At 41.8% G+C, this 25,707-nt stretch overlaps 1 protein-coding gene across 10 annotated transcripts in view; it reads left to right on the plus strand.

Moving 5' to 3' along the window:
• The window catches only part of mcf2l2 (MCF.2 cell line derived transforming sequence-like 2), a gene marked incomplete at its 5' end in the record, with an annotated part of 69,334 nt that extends 57,462 nt beyond the window's left edge, over positions 1-11,872 (plus strand). For 5 of the 10 annotated variants that reach the window (XM_080473360.1, XM_080473359.1, XM_080473363.1 and 2 more), the window contains 4 exons: positions 6,012-6,121; positions 6,695-6,810; positions 8,046-8,119; positions 10,989-11,866. In XM_080473360.1, coding sequence (XP_080329486.1) covers positions 6,012-6,121; positions 6,695-6,810; positions 8,046-8,119; positions 10,989-11,080 — 392 coding nt within the window. In that variant the 3' untranslated portion in view covers positions 11,081-11,866. Of the gene's footprint in view, positions 1-6,011; positions 6,122-6,694; positions 6,811-8,045; positions 8,120-10,988 lie in introns of all 10 variants that reach the window. The other 5 variants (XM_080473368.1, XM_080473364.1, XM_080473365.1 and 2 more) reach the window with 1 other exon arrangement.
• Between the last annotated feature and the right edge of the window lie 13,835 nt (positions 11,873-25,707).

Below are 25,707 nucleotides of genomic sequence, written 5' to 3' on the forward strand. Positions count from 1 at the left end.
GATGACACTATATAGGGTTTGATTTCTGATTGGCTGGTTGGAGCAACACACTTTTTAAAAACTGAAACAAGCCAGGGAGAGAGAGGACAGACTCTCTTCACTTCTGGGGCGTCATTCCAGGTATGGGGACGATTATTACTGTTGGAAAACCATGAGAAAGTGAATTTTGCATCATATGACTCCTTTAAATGTCGTAAAGTGCAGTTCAAACCATGTGCCAAGGCTTTGCGTTGTGGCGAACCACCTCCGCTCAGCATCTGTGTCGACGCTAGCTCCGTAGCTGTTCTGACGAATGTTGCTCAACCGCCTTTAGAGTTGAGCTTCAAAGTGCCGAACCTTTTGTGAGTCTTATTTTAACATCTGCTGTCGCTCGCAGCAACGACGGACGCGAAAGGACGTCGGTCACCAGTGACCAGGGAAGCCATTTTTTCCACAACACCAGCTAACTCTGCTGCTCCGAAAGCCTCTGGTGATTCAGCTGCTGGTGTTGTGTATCCATCACTGCTTTGAAGTGTCTCTAACTACACAGAAAGTTGATATTTCTAGATTCTCTGTGTGGTTTTCTGACATTATTCCACATCGATTGAAAGCTTAGCTGGTTGATGGGATCGAGTTTGACTCCTCTTCTTGCAAAAGACCCTTTTGGGCAAGACACTGAACTCCAAGTTCCTCCCGGTGGTGCGTGAGCACTTTGGATGATTATATAAAGCACAACGTCGGCGGTAAAATCAGACGTTTGAGTAAAACTGCATTTACCAGTCCAGAGAAGAATTGAGCAGAAATGAAAAGACGCCATAATTTGTTTTATTTTGATTTGAACTGTTTTATTATTCTGATTGCAATTGATATTTATTCATTTATTAACAAAAGGTGTAATTAAATTCCAAATAGGAAAACTTTATTTGAGCACTGTATGTGAGGCCTCGTTCACACGGCAACGTTTTCAAGTGAAATTTGCAAAACTTTTGTTACATTTCCGCTTTACATAACAACGGTGCTCGGAGCCACTGGAAATACTTATTTTTGAAAAGAAGCTCCCAAGGTGGAAGTCTTTGAAAACACTCTGACTCCATCTCCATGGAAACTCTGTGTCTGTAGAAACGAGGGGAAACTCAACTTTTTGAAAACCTTCCGTGGAAACAGAGGAAAAATAAAACACAACTTTTTGAAAAAGCTCCGATTCTGTCTCCGTAGAACCGGGTGAAAACACGACTTTAAAAAAAATTAATTAAAAAAATCCGATTCCGTCTCCTTGGCAACAGAGGAAAAAGCTACTTTTTGAAAACGCTCCGACTCCGTCTCTGTGGAAACGGGAAAACCGCAACTTTTTGAAAATGCTCTCTCTCCATCGCTGTTCGAACGGCAGAAATGTTGCTACTGCTCATGGGCTCCACGGCCGGAGTAACTACCTCTTCTCCCAGTCCATGTTCTCCTGGGACTTGGCACTTTTATTTTGACAGTCAAAGTAATAACCATCCAACTTGGTCGTCCGTCCACTAGAATGTCCGTGTTCTCCAATTGTTAATGTTTGTAGCTTCACCAACGAAGTGTTTTCAATTAAAACGTTGTCATGGAAACGAGGCCTGAGTGAGTGCTACTGACATGCCAATCAGAATTCTGGTGTGAAGCGCACAAAGTGGCCAAGTCGTCTTTTGACGAGTTATGATGACTTGCTGTTCTTCCTCCTGTAAAAATCCATCACCCCAATATCAACGTCTTTATTTTTGATGCAACTCGCAAAGATAAAATCCTCACTTTCAAAACATCATTTTGAAATACTGATTCATGCTTTTGTCACAACCCGGCTGGACTATTGCAACGCCCTGTACACCGGCATCAGCCAGTCCTTACTGACCCGCCTGCAGCTGGTTCAGAACGCTGCAGCGCGCCTCTTGACTGGCTCACAAAAATATGATCATATTTCACCCGTCCTCTCTTCTCTGCACTGGCTCCCAGTGCAATTTAGAATTGATTTTAAAATTCTGTTATTTGTTTTTAAATGTCTTAATGACCTTGCCCCTCGTTACCTGTCCGACCTGCTTGTGTCGTACTCCCCAGCACGTTCACTCAGGTCAGCTGATCAAGCGTTGCTTTCGGTCCCCCAGACGCATCGCAAACTCAGAGGAGACCGAGCGTTTTCTGTGGTTGGTCCCAAACTGTGGAATGAGCTTCCTCTGTTCATTAGACAGGCTGACTCCCTTCATGTTTTTAAATCACATCTTAAAACACGCATGTTCTCTTTGGCTTTTAACCAGTGTTGAAGTTGACTTTTACTGCTCAAAGTGTATTCTGTGCTGCCACTGTATTGTTGTATTTATAATTGTATTTTTATATTGTTGTACAGCACTTTGGTCAACTGAGTTGTTTTTAATAGTGCTTTATAAATACATTGGATTGGATTGGATTGGATTGATGCGGTCATCGTTAAAACAAAAACGATCCATTACTGACAAAAGTGAAGCTGATATTAGTTCTAAGTAGTTTTAGTAATACTAGTTATCAGCTCATCCTCCTCTGCTCCCACTATCCTCCTCTTCACTCCGCTGATGAAACATTTGCTCTTTCTGTCCCTCCTCTGCTCCTCTTCTGCCTTCAGAACCCCCTGTGAAGGAGGCGGAGGTCCCCCGCCGCTTCTCTCTCACCTCCTCCCTTGCTTCCTCCTCCTCCTCCTCTTCCTCCTCCTTCGCCGCACGGCGCGCAAAAGGTACCCGATCCATCAGGACCTCCCTGTTTTGCTTCTTCTCAGCTTCCCCCTGCTTCTTTCGTTCACCGCTGCCGCGAGTCTGACGACAGTTTGGTGAAATGTTGGTTAAAAACTACGCAATGGTGGAAAAAAACCGTCTCGAGGCGAACTTTCTTCTCATCTATATTTTGGCAGAACATCATTCAGTACTCTGTGCAGGATCCGTACTTCACACCGTCTCGTTATTGGTGCACTTCTTGTTTCTTTAAAGGAGACGTCATCTGGTATTCTCACATATCCAGTTGCCCTTAAATTGACTTTAAATCAATTCATGAGGAGTAAAAAAAAATAAAAAATAGCGATAGCATAGCAGACCTTTGCTCACACGAACAATAAAAATAAAAAACGATGGTGGGACCGTTGATAAACATAAACACACCGGAGAACAATGCACCCCGGAGATTTAAAATGAAATTTGTAAATCACATGAGGTTCAGCGTTCATGCTAATAAATTTAACAGTGGTGGTTTATAGTATTTCGCCTCCTCTGCTGACGACAATTAAAACCTCCCATCTTGGGGTACGCCCCCAAGATGGGCGATTTCCAACACCAACCATTTGTTTTCAGCAATATTCTAACTTTAGCCATTTTTATACATCTTGGCTCGTATCTTGTACGTTTCCCAAAGGTTAGAGCAGTTTTAACTATACTCGCTATTTAAATTTTTTTAAAATCTTTTTTTCTTTTTTCAGTCTTTCTTCACTTTCTTTTATTTTACTTCCTTTTCCTATTTAACTTTTTTTTTTTTAATGTGTATATATTTTCTTTTTAGTTCAACTGTTACCTAAAGCTGTTCTGTCAGTTTTCAATGTTTTACCTTATTTAGCAGTTGTTTCCCAATGGTTAGAGCAGTTTTAGCTATTTTCCTTTTTTTTTTTATCTTTTTTTCCCTGTTTTACTTTTAACTTCCTCTTCCTATTTAACATAATTTTAAAAAAATATATATTTATATTTTATAATATTTTTTTACTTAGAAACAAAGCTGTTCTGTCAATATTTGCTGTTTTACCTTATTTAGGTGTTTTTAGGCACTTTTGAAAATCATAGTCGGCTGCAAATAAAAATGAAAGGAATGTTTAATTACATTACATATTCTAAAAGCTTCAGGTCGCAGACCCCTGTTTGAGACGGAATGCAACCTGTTTTTTTTAGCCATTTTTCCATTAGTTATAATGACGTGACGCCAGATGAACACTTGTATTGATGTAAAAGAGGCTTTGAAATGTTGTGAGAGTGAAGTTGTGTGTTGTTCCTGGTTGTAATGTGTCGTGGTCCCATGTTGTGTCCTTCATCCAGGTCCTCTCGCTGCTAACATAAAGAGCAAGAGACACGAGATAAAGAGTGATCCCACTCCGTTCGGTTACGAAGGTACACCAGGAGAAATGTCTGGCTTCGAGACATGATTTTTACTTTTTGACTTCTCAGTGGTTTGTGCATTAGTTTCAGTTTCCTGTTGCGTCTTTACTTGTGTTTTGTAGTTTATTAATGCATGAGCACCAGTGGGAATGTACTTTTGATTGTGTTGTTCTTTGTGTGTAGTTGTGTTTGGGTCAGTGTTTGTTTGGATTTACCGTTCAGAGAATAATGTTATGAAGCCAAAACATTTTTTTCATTTTGAAATTTAAATAATTAAAATTTATATTGAAGGTATTTTTCCTTATCAAGAAGAGATAAACAAAACTTTAAAAACCGGTTGTTTTCAGTTTCTGTTTCTAAAAACAAAGAATAAAAACATTACAAGACATATCGTGCCACACACGTAGCGAAGGGGAAATTATAACTGGTTCTTATTTCCGTTATTTCATTGAGCTTTTATTTTGTCAGGAGAACCACATTGAGATTAATAATCTCTTTTACAAGTGTGTCCTGGCAGTTATGTGAAAAATCACGTCAGAGTAAAGTTCCTCAGACATTTTATTCTGGCCTCAGGAAACCAAGTCATATATTCTGATGCTCACGCCAGAAACACAGTACCGCCCCCACGTGCTCTTACTTTGAAAATTTCCAGTCGCACAATATGAATTAAATTTTTTTTGTTCCTGTCTTCTCATGATTTTATTTTTTGGTTTTTAGAAACAGAAGATGAAAATCAACTGGTTTTTTAAAGTTTCTTTTATGTCTTCTTGATGCTGATAAAGAAAAATACCTTGAATATCAATTAAAATTTTTTTATTTTAAAATGAAAATGAAAATAAATTTTTTTAATTTTCTGGTAAAATTAAAAAAAAAGAAAGCAAAAAAACCCAACTATATATAGATAGCGATATAGAGATATAGAGATATAGAGATCTATAGATCTATAGATATATAGAAATAGATATTTTTCAGAGCGGAAAGTCCATTGTCCAGAACAAACACTGCCCGGTTTGAGTTCTGCATGTTGCACTCACCTGGTGAAGTGATCTCGTGCGTTGTGCTCGTTCGTCCAGTCGCATCCACACTGTGTAAAGTCTGCGCATGAGCAGTCAGCAGACGTGCGTACACGCGGTTGGCGTAAAGCGTCTGGGCTTCCCTCCAGATACGTTGCGCGGCGCTATGGCTGCGTTGGGGAAGCGTCAGAGCATGACAGGCGGCGGCACTCCGGGTGCTGCTGGGAACAAGGTGGTGCCCAGATCTACGTCACAACCAGGTAACTGCAGCGGAGGAGGGGGAGGAGTCAAATCATGTCCGTTCACATGGAAACCGCAGAAACATAGACAATTATGAAGGAATCACGTTGGGCACAGATTCTGAATGCAGCTCCTGTGATCCAATATTCAAATGGATGAAAATTCAAGGAAAAGCAATAAACTTTAAATACTATGCTTTTGGACCAATGAGATCCATGTGAAAGTGTTGAAAATCTGCATAATATGATCCCTTTAACCAAGTTTAGCATGTAGCCTCGCAACTGTGTGAGCGCTGAAGCTCGTTAGCATGCAGCATGTAGTGCAGTACTGCAGTACTGCAGGTTAAACCTGCAGATAAAAACTAAAACAGTTCAGCGAAATGTCTTTCTGACAATATTTGTTCGCGAGAAATAAGCTGTGCCGTTGAAAATTTAAAACGTCGCTTTACAGAAGTGTGTCTTGTGTGAGGGGGCGTGGCCTGCTGTGAGGGGGCGTGGTCTGCGAGTTTGCCCAGCTTCTTCTCGGAATATCGGGATGGTGTCGTCGGGAGTTTGTGATTCACAGCTGTCGTTCTCCTGCCGGCCTGATCCGTAGATCAGACACGTCCTTGTTTACGAGCTGATTTCAGACGTTAGTAACGCGTCGCGTTCGTCTTCAGGCTGGACTCAGAGGCGTCTGCCCTCCATGGACACCGAGGACTTCGAGACGATTCCCTCCAGTGGAGAAGAATCCTCCAACTCTTCAGAGGATGAAGGCAACAATAAAAATGTAAGTAAAAAAAAAAAAGACAGGTCTGAGAATGTCTCCCGAGGTGAAACTTTTTGAAAACGATCCGACTCCGGCGCCGCCCCCACGAGCTTAAACAATCTTTTTTTTTTCTCCCCATCATTGTTAAAAAGATTTCCTTTCGCATGTCAGTATGAACGCAGCTCAAAGCGATGTAGTACATGTGTCAGGCCTAAAGGGGGCGCTGTGATTCCTGCCACAGAAATACACCAAAAATGGAGAAGACGACACAGAGCATTAAAAAAAAAAAAGCCCTGTATTTTAGAAACCCAACATCTGGCCTTATTGAACCGACGAGCGTCAGTAGCTTCTGCAGCTCCACCTGGAGGAGGTATCGCTTAGCAACCATTGTTGTCGTCAAATCATGTGACGGGGTCATGGGTCAAGAGGCGGGACTTGTGTCAATATAATACTTGTTAGGTCTGATTTTATGATTTTTTTATTCACTTCATTTATCACCTTTGGTGCTTTAAGCGCCACCACACAAAGAGAATAGAGATTATTAACCAGGATGAATGAACAAGGTCCTTCTTTCTTTCTATCTTTTGGCTGCAGGGCGACAGCAGCCACTTCCGGGTGCAGCTGACCTACGACTCCCGTGAGCCCCGGGACCTCTCGCTGGAGACGGGCGACCTGGTGCAGTTTCTGGAGGAAGCAGAAACCGGAAACTGGTATACCGTTTTCCTCAGTTTGTTTCTACGCCGACTGTGAAAAGTTTGCCGCTGCTTGTTTTGCTCCATCATGATCATGTCTCATTAAGATGCATACTGTTGCTGCATTGTTAATCCATTTTATGTTTTATGTTTTATTTTCATTGCACGTCTGTCTTACTCCCTCTTTCTCAGTCACTCAGATATTTGGACGACATTGAGCTTCTTGGTATTCATTTCACTTCCTATTACCAGATTAACCCTTTTTCAGTCCAGTGCTCAGGCTGTTTTATTTTTTAATATCATCGCTCTCACCGAATACAATTTCATTACATTTTTCATTTTCATTTTCTATTTTATTTCGGACATGCTCAAAATTTATATCAAATCCCCAGCTCACGCCAGATAACCAAACAAACAGTGAATAATCACAGCAGAACAATATACCCAGATACCATGTCTGAAAAGGAGTGGGAAGAAGTATAACTTATTAAATCCCACCACTTCTCCATAAATAATATATAATTTTCTTTAGCTTCCACTTATTTAATATCCAATTCATTTAAACATGTTAGAACTATTATATTAGGACAAATTGTGAAATGAAAAAGCATCAATAAATAAAAACTTTTTTTTAATAATTAATGATATGTAATATAGAATAAATATAATAAAGTTGTTTGACCATATCCAATTATACAAACATATATTATACATATATAGAATTTATATGCATTGAAATGTATTGACACATATACCCACATGTAGAATTATACAGCATGCAGTTATCCTGGTTTACTTGAAATTACAGCGAATACAGTTCAGGGCCCATTGTTAGTTTATTGGCATAAACATATTTTGACAGTATTACAGTTTATTAATACATTTTGTTATAAGAAAAAAAAAGAAATTCCTTCTTTCTTCCACCAGGGAGTCAGCGCCCTCTATTGGCCCGCCGCCACTGCTCTTTACATTACATTCTATTTATTAAATCAGTAAAAGATTTGCTCTGCTTTCACACTTGACATCCGACGTTGTTAATTTGCAGCATCAGTTTGTATCATAATGATTCAGTCATTTAACAATCAACCTGTTATTTTTTTTCTTTACAGGTTTTTTTTTTTAAATCTCATTTTAGATAAGTTGCTGCTTGAAAAGTGTTACTATACTTATTGATTCCTGTGTTTGAGTGACCCCCCCCCCCCCCCCCCCCTTCGCACCCCCCCCTCCCCTCTTCATTGTGTTTCATGTTCTAGGCTAGTCAAGAACCTTTTAACAGAGGAGACTGGGCTGGTTCCTCCCAGTATACTACAAACAGCATCTGAAGGAGGTCTCCTCACTTACAGTAACATCACTGCAGCCTCCCACTAACCACTGGCAGCCATGCTGGAACACACCCACTCACCCCCCCCCCCCCCCCCCCCTTCTTTTCTTTTCCCTTCCTTTCTTTTGCTCTAAACCATCAATCGCTTCTTCACTCTGGAGAAAATATCAAAGCAGAGTAATGACCATTTTTTGGAATATATCGCCTTTTTTCCACTGCGCAGTGTGGAAACATAACGCATGTTTACATACGTTGTTTTGTTAACTGGCTTTATTGAAATGCTGGTACTACACTGCCCCCTGGTGTTCCGACGAGGTGCAGACGCTCCTGGCTGTGACAGGACAGGATGAGATCCAGCAGGAGCTGGACGCTGCTGTTTGGAATGAGAACCTTTCGCACGGAGGCTCACGACTTTACTCGGATACCTGATCTCCGGCTGCAACACACGTGTTCCGCGTCGGCTCCTCGTTTACTGTGATGATGTCACATACCCGCGGCCTTTCACAACCCGGCCTACATTTTAACCGCACTCTCTGTGTTGGGACGGAACATTTTCGGGCTCCTAAAACGCTGAATGATGAATGATCAGCAAAAAACCATGCAGTTACATGAAAACGCCGTTCTTGTGTGGACAGACCTTGTCTTACTGGCGGGACACTCTGTTATGGACAACCTGACTCCGCCCCCTTCCCACATCAACACATCTGCCAGGATTTTTGTGACGCACGTGGACCAGGGGCCTGAAAAAACCCAGAGAAAATTCCCAGTTTTTAAGCTTCTGTTCGGCTTTCGTTTTCCTTGATTGAATTATGTGATGGTGGTGGGAGGACGTTTACCTGGCTCGTGATTAAAGAAAGAAGAAGTTGGCGAAACGTACTGCGCTCTACCGAGTGTAGCTCCAGTTCTAGTATGAAACATCAGCACAGCTTGTGTCGTTGATATTTTTCCAGTCAATACTCGTCTCTCTCCGCCTCCCCGAGCTGAAGGCTGCTCCTCCGACTCTTCTGTTGCGGCCTCGCTTGTTTTGTCTTGGTGCTCTTCCTCTTCCTCCTCCTCGTCCTCACTCACCTTCCTCCTCGTCCCATCATCACCTCTTTGTTTGCTTTTGACTCCCGCTCCTCTTCCTCCACCCTGGATGTGGACAGACCTCCTGGAGGGTGGAGAGGCGTCCTCCTCCTCCTCCTCCTCCTCCTCCTCCTCGCCCTCGCCCTCGCCCTCGCCCTCGCCCTCGCCCTCGCCCTCGCCCTCGCCCTCGCCCTCGCCCTCGCCCGCCTGCTTTTTTTTATGGCTCGCATCCGCCGCCCCTCACGCATCGTAACGGCTTGTGTTGAACGAGACAAGCAGTCGACGCGTTGCCTTGTCCTGAGCACGATTTTGCACTGCACTGCGGCCTGCGTATTCTCATGTGAAAAGTCCCCGTGCTCGAATGCCATTCCTTCACGGTGCGTGTCCACAGGATGCCTCGGTTTCTTCGCTTCCCATTCTCGTCTCGAAACTTCGGTAAAACGCCTGAACTCGCTGTAGTGGAACCAAAACAAGGACAGGTTCGGCACGGTCAGCTTTCGCGCCTTTCAGAAATACTTTACGCTGAACTGTTTTACTAAGAAAAGAGACAGTTTGTGACCGAGCCGCCATGTTGGTTTGAACTGGAAGAGGAAAAATAACAATATCTGTCAACTTGTTTTGTCAATGGGACGGCATCCTCACTTATAGTTTGTGAGCAAAGGGTTCCGACTGAAGCGAAACTTATTTTGAAGTAAAACTTCTACAATTAAAGCAACGCAACAGAAACAAGTAAATCTCAAAACTGATTACCGTATCAGTGATGCCAATATCAGAGGAGACTGAAAAACCAACATTAAACTGTCCTTTTAGGGAACGCAGTGAATTTTATTGTTCCTGGCCTTGATATTTTTCAAAAATAGTGAGCTTAAACCGTCTTTTAAATGTTTTAAATATAGGTAAGGTTATTGGCACCAGAGCACATGAGCAACAGAGGCTGTTGAGAGAAGTAAATATGGGCGTCACGCCGGTCAGCACCAGGGTTGCCAGATGTGACTCACCGTTTTCAACCCAAACAAGGTGGAACCTAAACGTAAAACTATTATATGTATGATAAAGAATACGCCATAAACACACAAATGCACAAAATAAACAACGTTTAAAAGGTAAGATGAATTTGGCTCCCTGATTGGGGGATACCCACCATATCTGGCAACACAGGTCAGCACAGGTCAGTAGATCCATTTCAAGTGGTTGTTAAATACGAGCCGAGAAAATCTAGACAGCATGACGAGGGAAAGGAGAAGGAGAAGGAGGGAAAAAAGAGAGCACAGCTTTTATTCTGGGGGAGCCACTTCCTCGTGACGTCAGTCACACATCGATGACGAAGCAGTCACATGTAGAAAAATATCAGAATCGGTTCCACATATGAACGAGGCCGGGGTCTGGGGGGGGAAAACATTGGAATCCCAGTTTTTCACACGGCCACAAAGCCGATCGGATGTGAGTCACTGTGAGTAAAGAATCAGAATTAGGTCTCTTCTCCCTGCTGTGTGAACGAAGCCTTACACAAACGCTTCGACTTCCTTTATTCGTTCTTCCCTCATGAGGTTCAAAAGTGCTCCGGTCGAAGGAAAGACAATTATTATCCAGACACATTTCCAGACGCGGCGCGTTTCCAAATGCAAGAAAACAACGCCCTCTTGTGGACACGTACCGTCAGTGCCAAGCTCTGTGAAGCTGCTGAAACTGACTTCCCTCGCTCTCTCTCTCTCTCTCTCTCTCTCTCTCTCTCTCTCTCTCTCTCTCTCTCTCTCTCTCTCTCTCTCTCTCTCTCTCTCTCTCTCTCTCTCTCTTCGTCTTCCTCTTCCAGATATCTTCAGCGACCTGTGCACGGCGGCGCTCTCCGACTCGGACGAGAACGAAGCCAGCACGTGGGCGGACGCTTCCCAGGACGCCCGATGAACATCGTCGGCCGATCTCACTCACGACCACAAACTTTCTCGTTGTCGTGGCGCAAACAGGGCTGACAGTTTTCCAACTGTAACTCACCAAGGTGACTGTTCGTTTAGTTTTTTATACTTGTAGGCCTTCAGGAAGGACTACAAACATGGCCTACCATCTTTTTTTTTTTTGTTAGTTTTTTTTTTCTAATGACGTTTCCCAGTAAAGCCTCCGGACAAGCTGGAAGCTTCATATGCTTGAAAGCCACTGCAGGAATAAAATAAAACCCTTATCAACTCTTCACTGGACGTAGCAGCTGCTGTCTGTGGGGAAAACTGACCAAGTGAAGTTTTACGAATGAGCTTCTGATCACGTACTGTAAAAAACAAAAAAACAAAAAAAAATGCTGGATACCTGGAAATTCTACCCTCTACTTCTTCTTCTTCCAATCTGCACAACTGTTTGAAACCACATTTTGCCCCCAATTCACTTGCGTCCGGTTCTTTCCGAAGTTGGGAAGGAGGAAATCCCCCGAGCTGCCTCCGGTCCCGCGGCGCTGGAGCGCCCGCTGCCCGCTGGAGCGCCCGCTGCCCGCTGGAGCGCCCCCTGGAGCGCCCGCTGGAGCGCCCGCTGGAGCGCCCGCTGGAGCGCCCGCTGAAAGACCCCATAAAGCTGCACATGAGGGATTTTCTTTTTTTTTAGAAAACAAAGAAATTGTTTGTAAAAAAAAATCGAATGTTCAGAAGCAGCGAGCAACTCTATAGTCATATTTTTTTTGATAGTTGGTTACGGGCAGGGAGACGGGGGAGGTTTAAGAAAAAAACAAAAAAATCAAAATATAGTTCTTAATTTTTAGAATTTGAATAATCCATCTAATTTATGAGAATTACTGAAACTTACTGCTTTGCATGAAGCCGACTGCGTGAGTTTAGAGTTTCACTTTAGTGACAGCTCTGCTTTACGGAGATTTGAAGTAAACATTAATTTGAAGTGTTCTGCTGCTAAGATATCTCGAATCACTATGCAGAGGAGACGTTTTGTCTCTTTCTTTTCAGTAAACGTATCTCAGCGTCATTCCTGCGAGCAGGTTTCACACTCCATTCCCCGTTTAGACAACGTTTCACCTGAAACTTTTTTTTTTTTTAAAATGATTTCATCTCAGAGAAGCTTTGTGTTTACAAGGCAATGTTTTGAAAACGATGTTGGCTTACAGGGAAATGAGCTGAAAAAAGGTGTAGTTTTCATGTTGGGCCACTAGTGGGAGCTGTTGGTTGGTTTAGTAACCACACACACATAAAACAGAGAACAAAAGGCTCGAGGCATTAACAATGAGAGAACACGGACATTCTGGTGGACAGACGACCAAGTTGGATTGTTTTTACGGTGACTGTCAAAATAAAAGTACCAAGTCTCAGGAGAATCTGGACTGGGAGTCAAGACACTCTGGAGGAAAACATTGTTCTGGTTGTCCCTCTACTGAGCATGTGCAGAATAACTATTTACTATGGCTGTGGTCTGCATGCGCAGTAGCAGCGTTTCAGATAAGTTTCCCTGTTTTGCAGAGAGTCGGAGTATTTTCAAAAAGTTGCACTTTCCCCCGTTTCCTTGGAGACAAATTCAGAGCATTTTGGAAAAGTTTGTATTTTCCACAGTCTCTTCATAGACTGAACTTTTTTCAAAATTGTCATCCGTCCAAATGGAGGCGGAGTTGGAAGCGTTTTCAAAAAGTTGTGCTTTCAGTGAGTCCGAGCACAGACCCCCGAAACACAACGGACGTTTTCATGAGTTTCGTTAATTCTGACTTGTAAATCACCTTCAAGTGAGAAATCAGTCTGGTGCAACTTTTCCCTTCCTCTCCTCTCTGTCTGAAGCGAGGCGCCGGTCGAAGCCAAATATCTTCAGTTGGAAATGAATGTAAAACACGTCTGCTTTTCCCCACCGTGTTTGTGGAAACAGTTTTTTTTTTTTTTTTTTATCTCTGTGACAAGAACGTGTGTCACCAAAGTGAACTCATTCATTTTCACCAGCAATCGTGTCGAGAACGTTTCAGTCTCCGACCTAACAGAACTCATTCAACAAGCAAGTCCGACTGCTGAAGTGCTGAAATACAAGTTCTGGAGCGTTTTGTCAATTCAAAGACGAAGCAACCTGCAGCCGGACGTTTGAGCTCCGTCTGTTTTTATTTTTGTTTTTCGTCACGATGAAAACCTGTCTGCACACTGAACGATGGACACGACGACGGCCAGAACGAGGTGATGAGACACGTAGAGGGACGCGAGTCCGTCACAGCGACTTTTGAGGGAACCCCCCGTTATTTGCACATCGTTATTCTTCCCTCAGTTTTGTGTTTCTGCCGTCGGACTCGAACGCTCGGAACTGTTTGCGTGACTCTGTATCTGCGAATGCATGTGGCTGCCTGGCTACATCTAGAAAGAAGAAAGATCAAAAAGTATTTCTGCATCATTAAGTATTTCAATTAAAGTTTAGTTTTTTTTTTTACAGACGAACGATTAAAGAGCGATGTTTAACGCAGACATAAGGTTTAAGTAATGCTACCTGTGTCCTCTAGGTGGTAGCAGAGAGTAATTTTTTTTTCAATTTCAGCTATTTGCTAGAAGTTGTTGTGTGAAAGGTCAGCGAGGACATCGATTTCCTGTTTTTAGTCGAAAATCTGCTGCTTTGTTCTGGTGTACGAGTGACCGCAGGAAGACACTCACCACCGCCACCTTGTTGAACAACGTGGTATTACAGGACAGATCGGAGGTTGGCTAGCATTGTCAATTCCTCAATTTTTTTATTCTCAAGATTATTTGGCATTATTGAGGATGTAAAGAATGTGAAACACTAGATTGGTAAAATAATAAATAATATCAATTTGAGGCTAATTGACGATTCCAAGTTGGTTTGAATGTGAAAGTGTGTGTGAGTGTGAGTGTGTGTGTGTGTGTGTGTGTGTGTGTGTGTGTGTGTGTGTGTGTGTGTGTGTGTGTGTGTGTGTGTGTGAGGGTGTGAGTGTGTGTATCTGAGTGTCTGTCATGTGATGGGCTGGGCTGTTATCATCCAGATGTGTGAAAACAGTAAAAACAGCTGCTCTGTTTATTCTGTTTAAATGACTGACGGCCTTGAAAAGTGTTTATTTGTAGAGTCTTTGACCGACGGCACAACTTTCCGACTAACGTTTAACGGCCACAATAAAGAAAAAGTGAAGAGATTTAGACCCCTTAAATTGAACTGTATTCTAAATACTTCGGCCTGGGTAAATCTTTTCATTGGAATACTTACATGATTTTAACCCAAAATATCTTGTTGGGTTTTTTTTTCTGCTTTCTTTCAATGACGATGAAGGTTGGACACACCACTGGGTGGTTGAGGTGTATATATGACATGTATTTGGATTTGTATTAACAGAGAGATGGATTATGATAAAGAAGATACTACGACGAAGTGAACCGACCAGCCGGATGGACACAGAGATATTTTGTTGCTGTACCCAGAAGAGGCCAGATTAAAACAACGGTGCACAAGCATCGACGTCTTCATTGTAAAGAAACTCATTCCTCCTGATCATGCTGTATATTTTCTTTGTCCCATGTTAAAAGACACATATTGTATCTTTGTAATGACAATATTTATATTGTACTGCATCATGCTGCAATTCATTTGCTATGTAACCACATTATAGAATGTATTAAATCTGTACATTGTACGTCATTGTCATGTCATTTGTTCAGCCAATTTTTAACTTCGTTTATTTACAGTGCGTTTATAAACCGCATCACAACACCTGCGGTCCGAGAATGGATTATAACTTTATCTAAACATCCCAGAGAAACAAACACATCAACTTAGAAAAATAAATTGGAACAGCACAGAGACACTGTGTTGAACCACAGATTTGTTTTTTTGTTGTTATTTTTATATTTTCATTATTTTTTCAATGAATTGAAATGATGTACATTCATGTGTAACATAACATACATATCATTTGAAAAAGTGCTGCTGGGGTTGAACAACACAGTTACAAAATGAAGTTGTAAATGATGAAAGCTGCACATAAGAGTCACTAAACAAGCAGAACAACTCCCAATCAACCCTTCAATATCAACAAGAATCATATATACCGGAGGGTTGGTTTCATTCATCTTGAAATCCAATTAATACTATCATTCTCGAAGTGAATAAAAATGCTGCAAAAATAATAAAAAATACACCTTTGTTAAAAAAAGAGTGGAAAATACAATTCGACAGATTAAAAAGAGCAAACAAATCTGGTTAAACCTCTAAAACTAGATGAAAATATATGTAAAAAAAACCTATAAAATAAGAAAATCAATTGGGGAATTTATCATAACTATCGAGCTGCTGTGTCTGGGGGGTGAACTGGGGGGTGGGGGGGTGTGTTGGGGGGGGGGGGGGTGTTGGGGGGGGGGGGGGGGGGGTTGTCTGTGTCTCTGTTTGGGTAATTAACCAGGACGCCACCGGGGGAGTTTTCCCACCATCCAGTTTGCTGAGAGGAGCTGAGAGGAGGACGCATCAGGTGGAGGAGGAGGAGGTGGAGGAGGAGGAGGAGCAGGAGGAGGTCACACTAACAAGCCCATGATGGAGCCAGGGACTGATAAACATCTCGGCCAATCAGACGAGGAGGAGAGACAATGAGCAGGCAGCAGGTCCCAGAGGAGGAGGCTTTCAATCAGCCGGTGTCAAGATCCATCCACCTCCGTTCACACACTCGTCCCTCCTATCTCCTTTCCTATCCACTTGTCCTTAACCCCCTGGATGACGTCACTTGAGGCTTCCTAAAGGAGTTAGGGGAAGATCTCGTTGTTGTGACAATCGGACCGCACTTCCACTAGGTGGCGTAATAGGTATTAAGTCAGTGACGTGTGCTGTGGTGAAAAAACTACAGATTCCTGAAAATGGACAACAAAAAGTGGACAAGATTAGATCTGGATCCAGATCTGGATCCAGATCAGAATCAGTCTAAGCACTAATTCAGATCCAGACCAATAAAAGCCTGTTGTGTCCTGATTCTATGACGGCGTGATTCCTTCGGATTTATTTTGGGGTAAAATGAACAAACTCTGTCCGTATTAAAGTCTCTAAGAAGATTGTATGTTTGACAGCCGTTTCTCTGGACTCTGGTGGACAATTCAAATCAATTCATTTGATTTTTACAACACAGTCACCTTGAGGCTCTTTTACAGAGAAAAACCCAACAGTTATGAGCCAGAGGCTTTCTGCAGAACCAGTTGGGATTAAGAGGAAAGAACCAGAGAATTCATTTGTTTTTTTTTTTTAATACATTTCTATAGCTTCAAATTCAATGCGAGCCCTTTCAGAAGAAGACAGAACAGACAGACGATTCAAACCCTGGTTCAGGTCGGGGTGACGGGATAATTTGCAGGTTAACATGAACATGAAGGTTTTTGATGAGTTCAGGCTGTGAAACCCTGAAAGAGATCGAGGGAGAGGAGGAGGAGGAGGAGGAGGAGGAGGAGGGTTAAAGAGGGTTTGGTTGAAAGAATTGATTTATTTTTCTGATGATTGTCTGAGCTGGGCATCAGATAAAGTGTGTGAACGGAGAGCGAAGGGTCGTCACACCGGCTCGCTCTAATTGAAACACGCCTCCTCGCCTCCTCTGGGACCCGTTGGCATTGTTTCCCCCTCCTCCTCCTCCTCCTCCTCCTCCTCCTCCTCCTCCTCCTCCTCCTCCCTCCTCCTCCTCCTCCTCCTCCCCCCTCTCCTCCTCCTCCTCCTCCTCCACTTGTTGGCATTCGCTCTTCCTCTTGTGTCACATTTGGTTTTGTCGTCAAGCTGGAGAAAAAAGAAATGTCTTAATTTCATACGTTTAAAAATGTCACTCAGAGCAACAGTACAAAGGTTTTATGGGTAAAAATAAAAAATATTTATTTAATCCCACAGGGAGAAATTTTCCCATTTTCAAATGATTTTTGACACTTATTGATAAATAAAAAAAAAAATTCAAAGAAAAAAAAATAAAAAATTTGTGCGCGTCAAAAACGTCGAAAATCAAAGTCGAGATTTATTTTTTTCGGAGGTTAAAAAAAACAAACTTTGTGCGCCTCAGAAAAAGTCGAAAAACAAAGTCAAGATTTTATTTTTCCGAGGTTAAAAAACCCCAAAAACTTTATGCACGTCAGAAAAAGTCGAAAATCTAATAGAGATTTTATTTTTGGAGTTTAAAAAAAACCAAAACCTTTGTGCGTGTCACAAAAATATGGAAGAGTTTTAGGGCCACTGAAGAAAACAAAAAATTCGGAGGTAAAATAAACAAAAAACGTTAATGAGCGTCAGAAAAAGTCGAATATCAAAGTCGAGATTTTTGTTTCGGAGGTTAAAATAAAAAACCCAAAACCTTTGTGCGCGACACCACTTCATTAAACCTCATGCGATGGATTTTGTGGAAGCAGTCACACGCGCTGGCATGTGGATGGATGGACCATGAAAAAAAATATCTCAACTTTGAAATATTTACTTTTTCTGAAGTGCATGAAAATTGTTGTTTTTCTTGCCTCCAAATTATTTTTTTTCTTCAGTGGCCCTAATACTCTTCCGTAGTTAATAACTAGTTAGAAACAGACAGAAATCTTTTGGTTGAATGAAAATATTTATTTAACAGTTTTCTTACAAACCTCATATTTATACACACAAAAAAAATAAAAATCAGCAGTAAAAAACAAAGATTCTAAACTAACAAGACTTCACACTAATAATTATTATAATTTTTTTTAAAGCACCAAAAGTTCCTTCAACATGAAAGAAACTGAATCTGGTTACAGGATCTTACGTGATCTGGCAGGATCACGACTTTGTATGAAAATACATCAAACGTGTGTCAAACATGTGAATGTCACATGAGCTCCATCGATTCACCGAGGAAACAATCGAACATTCTCTCATCTGAGACGATCAGATAAAAACTACTAAAATGTACAGGCCAACGCAGTTCTACGGCTCTAAATATGTTCTCACGCAGTCATCCCTCCTCCCGACCTCCAGGGGGCGACGTTACAGTTCATTCTCACCACATTGCCGTGTGAACACGGAACTTTTCAGAAACGGAAACACAAGCGATGCGTTCACAGCTGTTCGAGAGGTATGAAGACGAGACATTTAATCTTCTTCCTCAATCGTTTCACTTTTACCGTGACGTTTCATCCCGACTCCGGAGGAATCCGTCAGTCTTTATTCATACTTCATTCTTAAGTCCAATTTTTTTTAAAAAGACGTTTTTCGATGGTCTGACAGTTTCAGACGTATTTATTTACTCTTGTTGTTTTATTCCAGGAGGCTCCATCAGATCCACAGATGTTCTCCAGACATCTGGACCAGAACTGGAGCCTGGAGACTCCAAAGTCATGCAGGAGGTCTGAAAACACCCTGAGACCTCCTCCTCCTCCTCTTCCTCCTCCTCCTCCTCCTACCAGCTGTCCAGGTGGAGCTCCTGCAGGAGGTTACTCCCACTATCATCCTCCTCCTCCTCCTCCTCCTCGTCCTCCTCCTCCTCTTCCTCCAGGCTGTCCGCCCGGTGCCGGGGGGCCACCGCCCTCCTCTGGAGGTCCTGGTCGGACAGCAGCTGGTCCAGGAAGGAGATGTAGCGCAGGGCACGGCTCAGCACCTCCTTCTTGCTGAGCTTGCGGTCGGGGGGGTGGGTGGGGATGAGGCGCCTCAGGTCCTTGAAGGCGCCGTTGACGTTCTTCTGCCGCCATCGCTCACGGCTGTTGGTGACGACCCGGAGAGGAGGAGCACCTGCGGGACCGGAACCAGAACAGACGAAGGCTCAGAAAGACCCCAGCTACACCGGGAGGTTCTGCCCCCTAGTGGTTGGCGGACAGGAGGCGAGAAGAGTTTATCTCGACGACCTGGACGCATTTTAATCCAGTTTGGACAGAAACGCCTGGGTTTCACCTCCAGACGGGACTTTTGTCCACACGGGGTGCAAATCAGGATGAAAACAAATGTTTATTGACGTTCAAACTTCTGAAATCTTCATGGAGCCGCAGAGGAGCTGAACAAGTGACGAGGATGAATAATGTGAGAACGTGAATGCTGAGTAATGAACTGACCTGCAGTGGCGGGGGTCTCACAGGGGTCTGCTCTCAGGCCGGGACATTCCTCTCTGCACACAAACACACAAACACACCTCATACTCAACATCCCTGCAGTACTTGTGTCCAATATTTACATGGAAACCAGTGATTTTCTACTGGCTGAACTTGTGTTGTGCGAAACTAATAAACTAAATCAAATGTAACTTGAAATACTACTTCTACTAAAAATAATAATTTCAGTTTACATTTCAGAAATATGTTTGATGAAGCATATTGAGTTTCTTGTTGTTAAATGGTCCATTCTAATTCATGTTCTTCAGACAATATGAATAAAGGGGATTCAGTCTCCTTAATATGAATCGATGGAAATGTGTGACATGATTAAATCATATTAACTCAAAATTATTTTTGTGAGTGTGGAAATGTCTGAGAAGTTAAAATATGTTAAAATAATAAAAAAAAAAGTTTATATATATATATATATATATATATATATATATATATATATATATATATATATATGTCACCCAGCCTGTTGTTGGGAGGCTTTTAAAGACGTTTAAAGAATCTTCATTTTCTCACCTGGGGTTCACCTGGTGCGCGTGTTGTGCGGGAGGCATCACGTGGGGGCTCCGCTGCATGGTCCGTCCGGGTCCGGTGGAGGTTCTGGGAACGTTCCGGTGAGCTCCTCTCTCTCTCTGGGGTTCTGTGTGACGACTCTTCCTCTTCTTCTTTATTTGGGTTCCGTCCGGCCTCCTTTTATAGCGGCAGCCCGCGTGTCGTGACGCCTCGTTTCCATGGAGACCGCGTCGAAAGCCGGAGTCCCACGAGACGTGAAGCGGAGAACCCCCCCCCTCCACCCCAGGAGGGAGGAGTCGTGTTCTCCCCTGTCACGACCTCCGCAGCTGACGGCGTCGTGTTTTCCTCCGCTATTTCACGTCTGACCGTAAAATAATTAAAATGAAATAAAATAAAAACTCTGCCTTAAAAGTTATTTACTCCCTGATATAGAAATAAAAATCTACAAAGATCTACTGCTCAGGAAATAATTTGCATCGTTTATTTATGTTGATCGAACAAGATTGTTCTTTTCTCTTTTATATATGAAAAACAAAGTCCCAGGAAAGTGAACTTAAAATAGTGCAAAGTTTGCGCTGCACCCTCTGCAGCATTTCCACGTCCGGATATAAAATCCTGCAACACAAAAGATGAATTCACATTATTTTAGTTAGTTTATTTCAATTAGAATAAATTGAAGATACGAAAAAAACAACACACACATGTGTTACATGTTGTTAGTGCAAACAGCCAATGATGACCAAATGAAGCTTCATGAACCACTGTCTTTATTTCCTGAAGCCACGAGATGGCGCTGTCCGTTCAACAGACGTTTGAAAGCACTCTTCATTGTCTTTCAGCCTCCATCTTTAAAACCAAGAGCGCCACCTGGTGGAGTCAGGAAATAGAGAAAGTGGTTCATGAAGCCTCGTTTGGCCGTCCCTCCCCGTTCCACCTGTTCGCATTAAAATGGCAACTAAACATTTTGGATTATTATGGATTAATATATATATATAGGATCCCGTATTTGCATCCTTTTCATCATGAATTTAAAAAATTGCTCCCTGATTAATGCCGGTGTGCTTTTAGCAATGAAACATGAGGGGACAATTTAATTTATTATTTGAGCTCGTATCCAATGTTTTTGGCTCCGCATCATGACCGCGCCCTCGCCGCGGTGGAACTATATCGTAAAGAAAACGACCGAGGCAAGTCGAGTAGGGCTGAGCAGTGGAAAAGTGCCTGGGTAATACCCTTGACCAAAGGATTTAGCCAATGTGGGAAGACAAAAGTAATTTCCCCCCAAAAGGATTAATAAAGTAATATTAGTTTATGTCTTTTAAACTAAATGAAGCAATCTGTATACCTCTGGCAGTTTTTCAATGCACAACAATTACAATTTAACTTCTCACTTGTTTTCCGCCCTCAGGTGTCAAAACTCCTTCATAAGTTAATAATTTCTACTTCTCCACTGGATGGAGATATTTCTTCATGCACTGGAAATCATCCACTGACACAGAACATTATTTCTTTTTAAGTTATTACTCACTGCAGGCCAAGATACTAAATATTTGAAGCCACGGGGATTTGGGTGTATTTTAGGGATATCACAGAGTAGTGTGTGTGTGTGTGTGTGTGTGTGTGTGTGTGTGTGTGTGTGTGTGTGTGTGTGTGTGTGTGTGTGTGTGTGTGTGTGTGCAGCCACGTTTACTTCTCTGATCAAGTTAATAGCAAAGCAGTAACGGTTCCTCAACAATAATCACTCATACCTGCACTGCTGTTACGTCTGTATTTCATAATAAACACGAACCAGACTGTATTTCACTTCTTTTATCTCCTCCTCTTCCTCTCCTCCTTACTACACTTGTTGGCCAACAGCGCCCACCAGTGGCGCAACACCGTAACCGCTCCCACAGCGTAAGCAGTCTAAATAATCTGCACACAACTGCTTTAATCAATAAGTACATTGGGAATTCTGCAGGATTTCAAAGGTTTACCTTCTACAATAAGTTATGAGGGACAGTCGGGCTTTTGGCTTTCACCCAAGATGCTTTTTTTTCTAGGTTTGGTTTGTGTTCTCATTCCTGTTTGAAAATAAATAATGTTTTTGTTCACATTTTTGTTATTTTTTTTAGAACAAAATAGTCCATTTAAAAGTCAATATATAAAAAATAATTCTGCTTTTTGTGTGTTTTTTCTCAAAAAAGTACATGTATCATCACAGAAACTGTCATTTAAGGGATAAAATGGAAGGAAATTCATGAATATCTGCTATGTATGTATGTTGAGGAGTGAGATTAATAAGCAACGAGCAGCTTTAAAAAATTTATTAGATAACGGTGGTGCAATTTAAGTACAAATGACTGCACAGAAAAAATTGTGAATGAATAAAATTGGACATGAATCAGTTAAAAAAATGATTTTTTCCTGATTTAGGAAGAAAAGAAACTAGAGTGATTTTAATTGCCACAACTAGCATTTAAGAAGCTAAAGAGTCTGATAATTCATTCATGAAATAGAGGAAATGAATGGTTACATAATCTTTTTAATACAATTTTTTTTTTTAAAAAACAACAAAAAAAAACCATATTTGTGTGCAAGGGACAAAATGTGGAACTTCCAAGGATTACGATATGGTGGAAACTGGTTTTAGGTAATTTCATATTAAGAGGACATGTTTAAAATTTATGTAATACAATGATCTCAGAAAAAGATGATCACAATCATTGCTGCTACCAATTGTGGACCCTCTGTTGATCAGACCCCCCCCCCCACACACACACACAAAAATAAATAAACAAACAATAAACAAAACTTGTGGGGTTTTCTTTTCCTCCCCCTGCAGTCTTTAATCGATGAAATGGGGTAAAAAGTCAGCTAATTAATTAAGAGTTGTTATGTATGGGGAGGACTGAAGTTAATGATGCCATTAACCCCTAAAAATGAGAAAATACATTGAAATATTGAATATTGAAACCAATATTGGAGAGATTTCATGCTATTTGCATGTGAAAACGTCCCCAGCAGCATTTCAAAATACTTTGTTTTAGACATTCTGATACTCTGAATATAAAAAAAAGAATAATAAAAAACTAAAAAACAGATAAAACAGACAAAACAACTAATAAATAATAATTAATAATAGTTAATAATAATTAAAAAAATTATTTAATGAATTAACTCAATAATTGATATGAATTAAAAACAAAATAAACATTTCAAAACGATAATAATTTTAATAATAGAAGAAAAAATACAAAACCACCCCACCCCCAATAAAACATAGGTAAAATAAGGGGGGGGGGGGGGGTCACTCATTACTCGTGGGTAAAACCAGCCTCCCTCAAGTCTTTCTTGCTATTTCAGTTGAATCTAGGACTCATTTGACTTTTTATTCCAGGCCACATATTTATGCTGAGGAACATTTTTAGACATAAATATCAGGAGGGACATTAAAGAAGCTCAGTCACTTTGAGAAAAACTGCGTCCAGCAACACTCGACATTTCCTCGTGCGCGGAGGCCTAGTTTCCTCAATACGTGCATCATGTTTGAATTATTTAATAGTGAATTGCAAGTCTTATCTGATTGGTAGTTTGCGCCACTGACGTGGAAGATAAACCTCTTTAGTATGCCATCGACTCCCTTTTTGGATTCTGTCCTCTGTCGTGTTGCTAATTGGGGCTTTAATCCGTCACAACAAGCGCGAGGCTGATGAGACGCTGAGAGGAAGACCCGGATTTCTACGAATTAGGACAAACGAAGATGAATTAAACATCACAGCAGCTTCGGTTCCGGAGTCTTTGCCATTGCTAATTCTGTGTTCGGATCTCCCGAAAATGAGTGTAACCTATCAGACAGTGGGAGGACACACTAAGACGTCGACTATGTCCCAAAGAAGACGGACTGAAACCGAAAAGCCAAAGAAAAAAAAACAAAACAAAAAAAAACAGACAAGGACAACGGCTCCGTCAAAACAGGAAACCTTCTGGCAGCGCTGAGAGAGGAGGAGGAGGAGGAGGAGGAGGAGGAGGAGGAGGTTGGCAGAGATGAAGGAAAGACATAAAACACAGGATATTCCCAGAATAAATGAAGACAGGCTTGTTCTACAGAGAGGAGGAAAAGAAAACCGTCCATAAATCTTTCAACAGACATGAGTCAGAAAAGACAAGACAAGAAGGTCATGTTTGATTTCCAGTTTTTTTTGTTGTTGTTGTTTTTTAATAAGATTACAATCATGGCATGCAATTATTGCTTCTCCACATTGAAAATAACACAGGTACATTAGGAAGGTACAAAAACAAAAGTTAAATCATTGATTCGGTTTGATTTCTCAATACATAATAAGTGAAAAGGTCCCGGCTGAACTTCGCCATGCATTAGTGCCACGTTCGGTCAGAGAACACTTCATGCCACGCCGTTCAGAATCCTTCATTTGTCTCACTTGCTGAAGTTATCGTCTCGCTAAAAAAACAAACAAAAAAAATAAAAGATCCAGAAACGTGAAAGTAGAACAGAAAGAAGGAAGATTTTCTGGATCAAATTGTGAAGCAGCTGAATAATAGAGCCACGTAACGTAGATTCTCCACCGGAGCGAATCGCTCTCCTTCATTTGTTAGAGCAAATAAGACAAAAATCAATCTACAACCTGCTTTACTCTTCATCGGTACGAAGGAAATAAACTCGGGATTTCACTGACAGGAGAGTTTGCTGTGTGCGACCAAGCAGCAGCTCGTGTTCGGATCCACTGGATGAAGTCAGAATACCTGCGTCATTATTTTCTCTCTGCTGAGTGACAAGAAGTCCAGTTCATCTAAACTCTTCTTAGGTTTTTATTACGCAGACTCATCTGGACCAGTGGTTATCAAAGCAACAGGGTCAACGGGGCCTTTTTCCAGCATGCTTTTACCTTCGCCAAGGAAAGTTGGCAGAGAAGGTTATGTCTTCATCTACGTGTATTTATTGGTTTGTATGTGTGTATTTTACCAACTTTTCCCAAAAACTACTCATCCGAATTGCATAAAATCTTCAGGGATGATTTGTCGTCATCCAAGGACCAGTTGGTTTGGTTTTGGGACGTCTACGGTTAAATGTTTCTGAATAAATCCCAAACAACTGCAAAGAAATGTCTCATACAAAGCGGATGAGAGCGGCACCTCGTGGAGATCAGAGTCCGTTGCCATGGAGACGCTCCCCGCTCAGTCTGTCATACAGTGACGTAGCTACCTGACAAGCTAGTTAGCATCCATATGAGCTGAAGGCTAACATGCTAGCGATGCTAACTCGGTTCCGCAAACAAATGTGGCGTTGGCGAAGGTCTGCGCTCTACCGAGTGTAGCTCTAGTTTCTTGAAGTATTGAAGTGAAATCATGAAAAAAAAAAAAGAAGTCTACACCAATATCAATCTTTTAAACATACATTTTAGAATGAAACAAATTTTGATATGAATAGAAACTGATTCGTTATGATAGAACAACTACAGTGTGTGTGTGTGTGTGTGTGTGTGCGTGTGTGTGATATTTTGGTCGAAACTGTAAAAGCCAAAGTGGTGTCATCTGATTTAGCCTTCCAAGCCGTTTCATATTTTTCTTCACCTTACAAAACAAAACATCCGTTGCACAGTAACTTTTGACTTCTTGGACTTTTAGGACGTTTAGAAAGACGCATGTCCTTTTTCCTTGCGATTCTCACGTGACTTTTTAAAGTGCCAGGTACTCTGTGTACTGCACAGGCCCGACCGCAATCCAACTAAAAGGACGACTGGGGAAGTTGTGTGAAACGACTCCCTGTGAATTGATTTGTGGGGAAACACCAGGCTGCTTGTGGCGGAGGTGGCGGAGGCTGGATTGTCAGGGAAAAGTCAAAGAGACGGACTGAGAACGACCCCCAGACAAAGTCTTCTTTCTCAGTCCACATTCCTCCCCCTCTGGCGGGCGCAACCTCGAGAACACTACAGCTGGACCCGGGTCTGTCCCGAAGCCTTCTGGCAAGTTTTCACTCTTTTCTAAAGGTCAGAAAAT

The sequence above is a fragment of the Lipophrys pholis genome, assembly GCF_963383615.2.
Source record: "Lipophrys pholis genome assembly, chromosome: 10".
NCBI lineage: Eukaryota > Metazoa > Chordata > Actinopteri > Blenniiformes > Blenniidae > Lipophrys > Lipophrys pholis.